General features: G+C 33.3%; 1 protein-coding gene across 11 annotated transcripts in view; it reads left to right on the top strand.

The window, feature by feature from the left end:
- LOC143248588 (vasculin-like protein 1) overlaps positions 1–10,445 on the top strand; it is a 37,334-nt gene extending 26,889 nt beyond the window's left edge. For all 11 annotated transcript variants that reach the window (XM_076497062.1, XM_076497066.1, XM_076497065.1 and 8 more), the window contains 6 exons: positions 792–845; positions 3,824–3,910; positions 4,396–4,560; positions 5,800–5,924; positions 6,238–6,340; positions 9,586–10,445. In XM_076497062.1, the coding sequence (XP_076353177.1) occupies positions 792–845; positions 3,824–3,910; positions 4,396–4,560; positions 5,800–5,924; positions 6,238–6,340; positions 9,586–9,726 (675 nt within the window). In that variant the 3' untranslated portion in view covers positions 9,727–10,445. The remainder of the gene's footprint in view (positions 1–791; positions 846–3,823; positions 3,911–4,395; positions 4,561–5,799; positions 5,925–6,237; positions 6,341–9,585) is intronic.
- Positions 10,446–13,263: the final 2,818 nt, after the last annotated feature.

Here is a 13,263-nt window from a genome sequence, read left to right as displayed (position 1 = left end):
CTCATAGATCACCAAGGTTTTAGGTTATGTCTGGCCAAATTTGAGCAAGTTTGGAGTCATTGACTTTCCATATCAGAACAATAATATAATTTTACAAACTTATTACGAACCACCAAAATACAATACATTTTTCAGACTGAACTCTATAGTGACCTTTTGTCTTCTAATATTAAATAACTTCCATTAAAACATCCCTCATATCTGCATGTAATTAAAATAGCCAGTGGCCATTGCTCATCAATATTAAGTTGTGTATGCTAATGTTTGTACCAAAATTTAACCTTTCTTATTTTTATTTCTATACTGTATGTGTTATATGTCTTAGTTGTGTGGTGATCTCAGTTTATCTTGTCATCAGTGTTCAAGGTCAGGTTTGTGATTTTTAGACTTCAAATCATGCATGTAATTAAATAGTTGGCAAGCTTTATAAAAAAAAAAAAAATTTGGTGGTAGTTATGTTCATTTTAACTAACTTAAATAGATAATCTGATTCTTGTATGTAAGGTGACAATTTATTTTATTAGTGTCTTAAAATTTAAAAAGTGAAATAAGGGTAACGTAAAGTTTGAACTAGCCTAAAGAGTTAGTGCAGTGAACTTATTCCAGTAATCCTGGTGTGCAAAATGGTGTACAGTTAAAATAGTAAAACTTGTACTTTCAGAAAAACTAATATGAAGTGTTAATGTAAGTCTGTAATGATTGGTTGTTGATATGTAGTTTTGTTTAACTTTATTGTTATCGGGTCACTCTAGATGTTCTAAATTTTGAAAAAAAACAACACCTTATTTCAGCAAACATCACAGGTGAAAAAACCAGCCAGAGATGGTGTTAGACTGCCTTCAAAAGTAAGCTTTGTTTTCTCATTCAAAGTTTAGATATTTTTATTGGCATATTTCTTTTATTGAGGTGTAGTTTCTTCAAAGTTTTTTGACAGAACAACATGAAATTTAACTTAAAACCTTGCTATTCACCCTCTCCAAACATTTAAAATATAAAAGAGAGCTTAAAAAAAGTCACAAGGTTGCCTTAAAATGTGAGTAATGAAGTTTGGGGAGGGTCTGTCAGGCTTTATTGAGCTGATGTACTTAAATTTGTGTCAAAATGTAAGAAATCATTCAGAATTTGGAAATTTACATGGACATCAGAAAGTTCTGAGAGCCCTCATTACTGAATGTTTAGATTTGTATGACAATTATGGGATTGTTCGCAGTAAGAAACATTCAGTTTACGTTGAGAGCACCAGCTATGAGGTTTGGCTGCATAGATTTACTTAAAATTTGACGATAATATTTAAATGGATCTTCAAATAGTTTATGTATTTTTTATTTTATTTGGATTTTTCCCACATAATTTACCATCTAACCCTTTCAAGCCCATTATTTTTGTTTTTTATAAGAGCATAATGACATATAGTTTTGCAAATTTTTGTGATGACTCTCTTCAAGTTACTTTCAAAATAAAATTGTAACTGAAATTTTGAGGTCTCATTATTTCTTTTTATGTAAATTTTATTTGAATTTGTTTTAGATAAAGTAATAAAAAAATAAAAACTAATAACTAAAGGTTTTATTTTCCATCTGTGTATGAACAAAGCCAAAATCTATAAAGTTTGTGTGCATTTATTTTCTGGCTCAGATAGTTTGAAGGCAACAACTACTTGAAGTTGATTCTGCTGGAAACTTGCATTCCACTCTCCACATTTCTGAAGTTTATAGAATGTTAATATACCATCTGAAGATGAGGATTTTTGGTTTTTTGCAGTTTATTTGCTCAAGAGTTTCCTTCCTTGGGTTGATTTGCTAAATTGTAAAAGATAAAATTTCTTGCTATATTTTAATTCTGTGAGTGGGAGTTTCACTTATGAATTTTCAGTTTCTCTCTTTGTTTCATTTACTCAATTGTTTTTCAGCAGTTAACCTTGTTTGAAATAACTTCAGAATTTTTTTAATTTAGGGCAGTTCTGAATCTTTGAAATCTCTGAGCACATACAGAGAATGTGACAGTTTTGCCTTTTTTGGTCATGTATGTAAATTAGTGAAAGAAGGACACAAGTTAAATGCTAGTCTGAGTCGGAGTTGTGACTTTGTAAATTCACAGCTAAACCTTTAGTAAAAATTGTTAAAACATTTGAAATATTTATTAAAAGCTTACCACATTTCATGGAAATGCATCTACTACACTATAATGTGTATAGTTGTGAGGTTGGTCAAAATGGCCCAGTCCTTGTAGAGAGAATTTTAAAATGTTTGTATTAATTATAATAAAATCAAGTTAGTTATCATGTTAGCTTCAGACTATATGCATCATTAGGCAGGCATTTAAAGTACTTGGTTTGTCCACTAGGTGTACATCAGCATGTGGTAAATTGCAGCAGAGACATTGTATATCAAACGTGTTTTCTGATAAGTTATTTACATTTAAATGTAACCAATCAGTATGGTTGATATAGATAAATTTAAAAATAAACTGAAATAGATTAATATTAAGATAATAGTTTACTGACTAGTAAGTGTACTGAAATTTACACAGTCAGATCCTGAATATCCCCCTCATTAACATATGACAAAGTCAGAGAGGATCTGTTATTAAGCTTAGGCCTACAGTTCAAACACCACTTAATATATATATTAGTTAAACAAATGATCTACTGACCTTTAAATTATTTATTCTGTGGACTTTGAAGATTATTACTTTTAGAATGCATTTACGTGGAAGTTCGTTCAACCCTGAACTCGGGCTAGACCATAGCATGAATGTTTGGCATTTGCATACGTTTTTTAAATTTTATTTATGAAATGCTAGATCTGTGCTTGTTTTTTTAAATAAAATAAACTCTCAGAAGAATTGAAATGAGAAAAAAATTGTTAGATAACGCATGCAGTTACAGCAAAACGTTCTGTTAAGCATACAATCAAAAGTGGTTAATTGTGTTTTAACATACTGCCTGTAAAAGAATGTACAGGTACATATCTTGGCTTGTAACACACGAGCAACACAGTTTACAAGTTCTCTAGTACTAGGACATAGCCTAGAGGTTTAAAAAAACAAAAAAAACTTATTTTTTACAGAACAATGAAATACGTAAACTGTAGTAAGTCCTTTTAGTGTAGCTCATTGCTTTAAGTGGTGATAGTAGACTACACTGGTTTTAGTTAGCTTCTGATTCTCTATTCACATAACCCTAGATCCATTGTTTCCTTTTTGCTTGTCATTAAGGGATATGTTATTTTTTTTTTAAACATTTAGAACACAGTAAATGGTTAATGTTATTCTTGTGAAACAAATTGTAATATGGCTGACTTTTTGTAAATTAACTTCAATACTCTAAGCTACCAGTATGGTTTTATTACAAGAATTATTAATGATGGTTGGACTTAAAATATAACCTTATTAATTATCTTAAATATATTAGACAAAATCAAATTTTATTACATTCTAGAACAGAAACAAAATGTTCTTGTCTGGCTGTTTTTGACCTGTTTTTCATGACAGGTTTAACTCCCCAGTGATATGCATTCATATAGTTGAGTTTATACCCCAGGTTGCTTTACTGATAGAAAAATGTAAAAATCGTGTTTTTTTCTCTGAATAAGAAGTGAGTTGGGCAAGTCGTAATACTATTCATACAAAAATATATTGAATTTATTTTTACATTGTACATAATCTGGATAATAATTAGTCCATTTGAACACATTTTTGTGTAACTTCTTGAAAAACTTGGGTGGTAATGAGAAGGTGCCATCAAAAGTACAATTACCAAATGACCAGCTCTGAACACTTAAAATATTGTTAGTTATATCTAATTATTTTCCATTCACTTCAGGAACCAATGACCAATGGCCTAGGTATCACCAGGTCAAGTAGTGCAACCAGTACATCTCAACCACTGTCAAACTCTGGTAGCAGATCTGTAAGTTTTTCAGTGTCTAGAGTTAAAAAATGACATATTTTGTGCTGTATAGATGTAGCCTTAAGAAATAGGTTTGTTGTCCATAAATTGAAATTTTCGTATTTTTATTTCAGTAATTTAATGGACCTAAGAGTGAATGTGAAGCTACACTTTTAAATCACAAATAATATTGGTAAACAACAGTCTAATGCTTGGTGATTGCATACTTTTTTTGTTTGCACTAAGTACTCTTTCTTTAGAGTTATTAAATTTATTTTTACCTTTTTAGTTAGGTTATAATTCTTTCCAGATTAAAGGGGTGTTATGTTACAGATATACACTGATTTTGTTTTCTTCACAGTACTGATATAATTAACCAAAGTCCATGAACTTTAGTACAAACTTGAGGGTTAAAATATCTGTAAAACTTTTTACATACCAAGTTAACAGACTGTCTTTTTGAAAAACTTGTTTTTTTTCAATGTAACTTTCTATACGACTTAAAGAAATCAACTCCAACACCCCCACCACACATGGAAATTCTGATCAAGAACCCAAAGACACGAGGAAACAAAGGTGAATTTTTGAAGGCTTTACAGAGTGATGGTAGGAACGTGATGTGTCAGAAGAATGATAACTATCAGAAGAGAAGTGATGAAGAGTTCTCACAGGTGATTCTAGATAATATATTTAGGACCTTTGTTTTCATGTTCCTGAGTCTTTTGTTGGATAGTCAGGCCTTGTATTGTGGAGAAGTCATTATCATAGAGAATTTTATAAAAACAAAACTGTGCTTAGTTTTTGTAAAACCGATCTGTTGTAAATTTATAAAACTGTCAGGTGTTTAAATAGTTACTCACCAGCGAACATCTTTCTGTTGGAGATGTATTTCATCTTTCTGCAAAAAGTGTTTATACGGCATCAGTGTTTCTTATAATTAGATTCTAATAAACCTTTTCAAAAAAGTTGTGTAAACATTCGACAACTGTTATCTTTGTATTTCTTGTATTAAGATATTGTGATGTCATTATGCAGTAATGGTGGTGGTATCTAGTTTATGGGGTTTGCACACCATTGAAAGGTGTTTTAGTTTAGATTTTAATATTATACATTCTTATGTTAGGATAATGTATTTTTGTTTTGCAAAGTTTGGTTTAAGCAGTCTCAACTGAGGCATTATTTTTATCTTAAAAATAAAAAATATTTAAAATAGGATATAAAAAATATCCAATAAAAATCTTTTACTGTTATTACCATGGCATCATCTAATTTATTTATATTCACTTTTTTATTTGTACACCACCACTGTAATATGAAATGTGTTATAAAATGAGATTTCTGTTTCTGGAGTTCTTTTCACAGGTATTGAATTAATGATTGGCATTTTGTGCATTGTCAGTTACTGTTCTAGAAATCAGACAAACTGTTAAGAACTGAAGATTTGTTTAATGGTGAGGTTTTGTAATAAAATGAGTAATCAGTAATAACCTCCAAATCTGAATAAGGACATGGAAACACCCTAATGTGGGCATGAAAACTTGTAGTATTTGCTGGTGTCAGTGTTGTGGGAACTGTGTGGTAACAATATCTGTTTTTTGCAGTCAACAAATTCATAACGTAATTTGACTGTTCATAAAACAGACCTAATTTCACCTCAAAATAATTATGGACTGTCAACAGTATCTATACTATTGTTCAGAATTACAATACTGAAATATTATTTCAATTGGACATTAAAATGGAATAAAAACTAGTTTAGAGTTAACACTAACATAACTTAATTTCCTTAACGTGATGCAGCTGTGAAAATAGATTATTAAGATAATTATGTCGTATGTCAGAAACATGATAAAATATCCTTGACTTTGTTACATTGCTAAGTAGCTGATATTCGAGTACTTTTGTTCCAGCTCCATGACAATGGTGACAGAGAGTTTTGTGTGAATGGAATGAATATCAAAAAGTTGTCACTTATGGATGAACAAGAGTCTGAGGACGTTACTGTATTGTCGAGTTCCCTCGAGGCTGAGGAAAGGTAGAGTTGGACGTTTTTGTCACATTATTGATAGTTTCATATGATTGCCTAATAAAAATGTTATTTGTTTCTTAGTGGTTCGTAGTTAAGTACTTCCCAGAAAGTTGATGCAATTTGTTTAAAAACTTTCTGGCATTAAAGTTAGAAAAACTGTTAAAAGTTTTAAAGATAAACTAATATCAATAAGTTTAGTGTGTTTTTTTTTATGATAGTTAAAAATATTATTGTAGGCTAGTTAAAGTGTATTAACCAGTGGCCTAATTTGTAAGGGGTTTGAAGTAACTAACATTTCTGTTAATATTATAAATGGAAGACTTCTTCGAGAAATGGGCTGGAAGGAAGAGTGCTTGGATGACGACGATTACGCCCCGCTGACAGAGGAAGAGCTGGAAGAATTTCACAACTTGACTCAGAAGGTAAATATTGGGTGAAGGTAAACATGGACTGAAGGTAAATGTGAAGTGAAGGAACTTAACGTTGGATTCATAATCATTTATGGATTCCAAAAAACGTTCAAGTATCAGTTGGCTTGATTGATAACTGTACATACTCAAGTGTGATTATGGTAGCTTGTAGTTCATTGAATATATTTAATATGTAAAACAAAAATAAATTAACTAACGAGTTAAGACAATTGTATTTAAAATAATGAGTTTTTTGTTTTGTTTTGTATGTATGTTGTTTCAGTGATAACTGAACTAGCTTGCTTTAGTTTGATTTTAAAGTACAACACCTGTGATCAAAACTGAATTATTTTTAGGGGGGTGTACAATCATAGGTGACCTTGATGTTTTTGTTTAGTCCATCTATTTTGGTTTTAAATCTGTCTCATTGATAAATGAGGACATGACACATCACCTTTCTATTAAATACTGACTTGTATCTTAATCTTTGAATGAAAACACAAGTATGCAATTAATAATAATTAACCATGTAACAAATTTTGTTCCTGGATAATATGTGTTATTTCTTAATTGCTTATGTTGTAAAAGTACAGAAAATGGTCATTATTATCTTCAAAATTTGCTTCTGTGACCTGGATAATGAAATTTAGAAATTAACCTATTTTCTATGTAAAAATGGGCAAATTTGCACTATTTCATTTACATAAGGTCTGAATAAAACAACATATGAATCAAGATTTACTTGTATTTATACTAAAGTTATACAAAAATGAACACATGTTTAGAAGTTAGTAGTTTTTCAAGATTTGAAACTGTAATGTAAATCGCTTTCATGTATCAGCTCCCCCAAATATAGTCTCCCATCATGTTTTTGTTATATGCTCCTTGTTAGAGGTGTTCAAAGTCCAGTATATCTTGATGGAAACACTCTCCTTGCTCCTCTGAGTATGCTTCCATATTCTCCTTGAATTTATCAAAATGAGCATCAAGGATATGGACTTTCAGGGACATCCTGCAACCATTTTGCCATACTTCTTCACCAGAGCCTCAACTACAGTGTCCCTGCTATTCAAAGGCAAAGATGACAAGGAAACGTGATAAAACCTTCCTAGAGACCCATCAGGAATGCCACCATTTTGAAGTCTCCAATAATCTCCCAGCCATACTCATCATGCTTCGAGGCTTCTAGCAAGGCCTTGATGCTGTTGTATTCCTCTTTGAGGTGCACCAAATGAGCCAGAAGAAGATGAATACTTGTTCCCATTATGGAGCAGCACAGCTCTGAGGCTTGTGGATGAGCTTTCAACAAAGAGGTGCCACTCGTTCGGGTTACAGGCAGTCCCAGTTGCCTTGCACAGACCAGATACATTGTGGCAGGAGAAGAGCCCATCTTGACGAGTGAAGAAGCTTGAAAAATATTGGTGACACTTCCTCTGATTTACAGCTTGCACAGTTTCATCTAACAAATTCCACTCCTTGACCCTAGATGTCAAAAGCTCAGCATTTGACTTTGTTAGACTAAGATCTCTGATCAAGTGAGTGAGGTCTCTTTGGTTGGGATAGTATGGGTTTCTCTCACCAGCTGCACCTCTGGAATTGTAATCTCGGTCTTCAACGTCTACCTCCTCTTCTAATATGCTGTTCTCTTCTGAGGATGGCTGCTTTCTCTCTAGCGGAGTGGATACAGAGAGTCAGAGCAGTGTGGCACTGGGGCGAAGGAGGATGGAAGGTCCAGATACATGATAGCAGATTCATTCTTGCCAGCCCGACATTTGGAAGAGTCCACCATGCAGAAGTAGCAATTGCTTGAGTGGTCAGTGGGTTCACACCAACTTCTCGGAATAGCGAACTTCTCACTATTCAAACAAGCAAAAATATTCCATCTTACCTTCTAAAGTTTTGTTTTGCAATGCTTGAAGGCAAAATGAGGTGCCCAGAGTTTATCTTGATCCCTGATAGGCATGACGAAATATGCCTTGTAGGCTTCACACATTTTAGCAGATGCTGTCACAGAGTACTTTTTCACTCTTGTCTTGATAAATTGGCTACATGCATAGCAGAATGTGTCTAGAGAATGCTTGCAGCTCCTTGATGCCATCTCTGATAAAATCAAATAGGTTTATGTTTTCACTTAGGCAGCTAGAGCTAAACTGAAGTGGTGAGCCCCTGTATATGTGAGTGTGTGTGTGTGTGTGTGTGTGTATTACTATGGAAAGTTCTAGAAAATCCTAAAAAGTTCTTGAAAATTCTTGTATGTTTGAGAAAATTCTCTCTCAGCTACTCAACACTAAATTTACCTGGAAAGTTCTGGAAAATGGGTGAGTTTGAAGAGAAAAATAGGTCTTTTCCATGTACTTTAGGCATAAGCAATTGGGAAATAACACTTTCTGACCAGAAACAAGAAAGAAGTAAAAATGGTACATACTGTTATTAACAATTTATTATTAAAGATTAACTTGTCTCTCTGCAGTTTTTCATGGAGACCAAGTGTTTTATCTTGGTTTAAAGAAAACTACAGTGAAGTTTATTAATCTAGAAAAGCAAAAATGCATCACATTTGTGTAATGATCAAACTGAAGTTTGGAAGATTCGTGAATTTGTAATAAACGTTTTCGACTTGATTCAAATTAAAAATTATATTGACCAATAGTAATCATTTGGAAAAACATGTTTTAGAAGTTGTTAATTGTGCAACACAAGTCTGGAAAATTCATATGGACTGTAGCTGACTATAAAAAAAAAACTATATAAGGACTACAAGGAAACCAACAAAATTTATATGGGAGTTCATTGCCATAGAACTAACCATGAATGGTGTTATAAAACGTTAAACCAGGACAGTGATGTATAAAAATGGGGATTCTATGTGGGGTCAAGGTTATAGCTACATACTCCTGAGGAGATACCTGATTTTTATACCATAAGAATAGTTTTTGTATTCCTCTAATGACAAAAAAATTTACTTATGAATAAGCTTTCAAATAAATTACTTGACTTTGTGTGTAGGCTGTGAATTTGTTTAAGTGTATAGGAAGCTAACAGTTTTGTGTTAGCAACTTGCTCGCGTGATTGCTACATGCATAAGTTATTAAAGACTGAATGATTTAACAGTTCTTATAGCCTATATTCAATGTAAAATAACTTCACGTTTTGTAATTCAGGGTCAACTGTTTTATGTATTTGAAATTTTAGCATCTTCAAAGTTTAACACAACTGACACTGAAGATTATTTAATTTTTTTTTTATACAAATAACAGCTTCAAACTAGTGAAAGAAAAAATGGTATCCAACGAAATTTCCACCTGAACTGGAGCCCCAAGCGTGTCCCTTCGATAGCGAACGTTGTTCTTCCGGTGGATGCAGACTGGTCGAGTTCATCAGATTCAGACTCTGACTGACCTGACTTCTCGTGCTGCAACGTCTGATTTATTATTACGTTTGTGCTTATATTTTTGGTTCCCTGTTTTCAAGTTGTGTTGTAGAAGGGGACGTGAGTCTTTCATTGTGATACTTTATACCAGGAGTTTGTGTGCCCACGCTTTGCAGCAAGTTCCAGTTGTGAGGCTTAGCAACAGGGGATACTGCTTACTTAAGTTTTCAATACTGTATTAATTGTAAACTGTTACCTTTTGTTGTTTTGTTTTCAATCTTTCAAAACTGTTTCTTGTATACGAATAATTAAACGATTAAACCTAAAACGACAAATGTACGATGAAAGTTTTGATATATATTGTTTGTCAAAGAGTCAAAACGACGGCCAGGGACATTATGGATGCTGAATTAATTTATGTATATAAGATAATGGGAAATATTGTCCTAATATGTGAAGTTACACATAACCACATTTATGACAGGCATCCAGTTACTGTTCATTTAGTGTGTTTTTTTCATTATTCATTGTCCCGTAGCAGGCTTCCTTTCAAAAGCTTGCTTTTGTTGGTGATTAAAAAAACAAAAAAAAAGTCTTTTTCTTGTCTTTTTTGACACAGATCTTGTACAGAGTAGGTTTACTTGATATAACATTTCTTTACCTACAAGAGACAAAGGTTTTTGTTTTGTTTTCGTTTTTGTCTCTGTAGTCTGAAGGTAAATAAAGAAGAGCATGGTTTTGTTATGATGATTTGATAGCTTGTGTTATTTTATAAAGAAATTATCATGGAAACTAATTGGTTTATTAATAACAGCAGTGTGAGAAGTGCTGGCTTGAAAACATTCTACAGTATAAAAACAAGATGGAAGAACTGATGGGAAAAACTTATTCAACAAGCAGTTATGTCCGTTCACAAGAGCAGAAAATTATCTCTCTAGCCAAAGGTTACTCAGTTGGAATTAACTAGAGAAAACATAACTGTTGGTCACGTTTTTGATAAATTGTTAATGTAATGTAGGTTTAATTTAAAAGCTGAGGTGATTTATTAGACAAATAGTATGACCATCTTGTTAAACTTTATTTAACACGTGGTTTTAAAAAATAAACATGTTAAAGTTGATTTAAAGTAAATGTACCTGTGTCTAAAGTCAGATACTTTGATAATGTGCATCTGTCTTTCATTGGTTTTATGATAATTATTAAGATTCGAAGGAGACGAGCTACCTACACGGATTAAAAGCTAGAACCCACAAAATGAAGTTATACCAGTCAAACTAGTGTAATAAAACGTGTGCCAATCAGAATACATTAATTCACCTGTCGTGTTTGTCTGATTTAACAAATTGAATGATATATGTAACTAGTCCCCACCATTTCTCCATTAAAGTAGCTCTGGAACAAGAAACTACATGAAGTTGTAGAAAACAACTGAAACGTTTGTTTTTTGAATTTCGCGCAAAGCTACACGAGGGCTATCTGCGCTAGCCGTCCCTAATTTAGCAGTGTAAGACCAGAGGGAAGGCAGCTAGTCATCACCACCAACCGCCAACTCTTGAGCTACTTTTTTTACCAACGAATAGTGGGATTGACCGTTACATTATAACGCCCTTACGACTGAAAGGGCGAGCATGTTTAGTGCGACGGGGATTCGAGCCAGCGATCCTCAGATTACGAGTCGAACGCTTTAATCCACCTGACCATGCCGGGCCTGGGGACAAGGAAAGAACTTAATTTGAACATTCGTATAGAAAATGTTACTTTCAGCTTCGTATTTATATATATAAAAATAAGTTTGAGTTTCTAGGATTACATTTATCGAGTAGCTATTAGAAATAAACAATAAATGTGAAGCCATGTGTCACGGTGATATGATACTCGTAATTTTTTTTATTATTATTATTTTGAAGGTTGTTAAACCGAGTCATTCTTGGTATTTGTTTCGTCTTACAAATCTCTATCTTCATACATTTATTCTATTAATTAATGTGATTTATTTGTTTTTGCTTTTCTCTGTACCCTGGTACAAATACGTTAACTGGTACAGCATCTGACATCTGGTATTAAAGTTACTCCCCTTTACCATCAGATAGTTTGATGTGGTTTTACTATAAGGAACAAAAAAACACATGCTTACGTTGCCGTCAATACCTAATGTCATTGGATCATTTAGTGGATCTGTAATTCATGAGGTGTTTATTTCCTGCTAACGCTTTTCAACCATTTCCATCATTCACTTCCTGTAAATGTGTACAACAGTTCACACGCCCCCTTTTGAAAAAAACGCGAAATGTAATAAATCAGAATTCTTTACTTTGACTTAAATACACCAAAAATTAAATGTGTTTATCAAACTACAACTGGAATAAATTATAATAACTAGTTGTTGTTGTCCCTGAATTATTTAAATAGTTTATAATAACAATTCACCTTGATTCTCACTTCATTAACCCCTGGATGAATCATTCACTCGGTTGAGAAGCACTGCGATAAACGGTATCGAATAAATTCTGACACTTAGCAACTGAGTGCCAACAGATTTCATCCATGGATTTAAGAATGTATCTTAACGATTTTGGTAAGGCTTCCTGCAATATCAGATACTCGTCCGAGAATATCCTAAATATATCCGTCACAATTTAAATGTTTTGATTTAATGAATATCACGTTGATGGTACAAAAATCATTTTAATGTGAAAAAGTTTTATTATACGTACAACGAAAACGAGGTTTCGGGAAACGAGTAATAAACATTATAAGAGGAAGTCATAACATAACGTCTTTTTCCTTCTCGGAAAATTTGAGCGACCTCACTCTTCCGAACAAATTTTATAATTGTTGTATGATTTGAAGCTTTAGTTTCGTATATTTGTTGAGCACTCATGTGAAAATAAATACTTCACAAAATTAATATTTATAAACAACACTCGTCACTATTATACATTATTACCTCATGAAACTTTTCTATGCGTAACTACAAGAGATTTGAAGATAATATCAACTGATGCCGAGTCAGAAGAGTTACCAACATGCGGCTTTGATGGTTCCAACCTTGTGCTCACGGTACACTTGTTTCGTTATATACGTATTTCAAGATTACGATTTCGGTGAAATTTGGCGGCAATGCTGCCTGGAAGAGAACTGGAGAGACAAATAACTAGTCAAAGCTACGTCATGCCTGTCATTTCTCACGTAGTACTCCCTATTGAAGAATTTGTTTGTTTGTTTTTGAATTTCGCACAAAGCTACTCGAGGGCTATCTGCGCTAGCCGTCCCTAATTTAGCAGTGTAAGACTAGAGGGAAGGCAGCTAGTCATCACCAACCAACGCCAACTCTTGAGCTACTCTTTTACCAACGAATAGTGGGATTGACCGTCACATTATAACGCCCCCACGGCTGAAAGGGGGCGAGCATGTTTGGCGTGACCGGGATGCGAACCCGCGACCCTCAGATTAGACTCGTACGCCTTTACACGCTTGGCCATGCCGGGCCATCCCTATCGAAGAAAAATACATTTACAGTTTGTCTTATCACTAATATGTACTCAACACTAAAACTACTGCTGTT

The sequence above is a fragment of the Tachypleus tridentatus genome, chromosome 4 (genome assembly GCF_004210375.1).
Source record: "Tachypleus tridentatus isolate NWPU-2018 chromosome 4, ASM421037v1, whole genome shotgun sequence".
NCBI lineage: Eukaryota > Metazoa > Arthropoda > Merostomata > Xiphosura > Limulidae > Tachypleus > Tachypleus tridentatus.
Note: the sequence above shows the minus strand (reverse complement) of the source record. Positions and strands in the feature narration are given on the sequence as shown.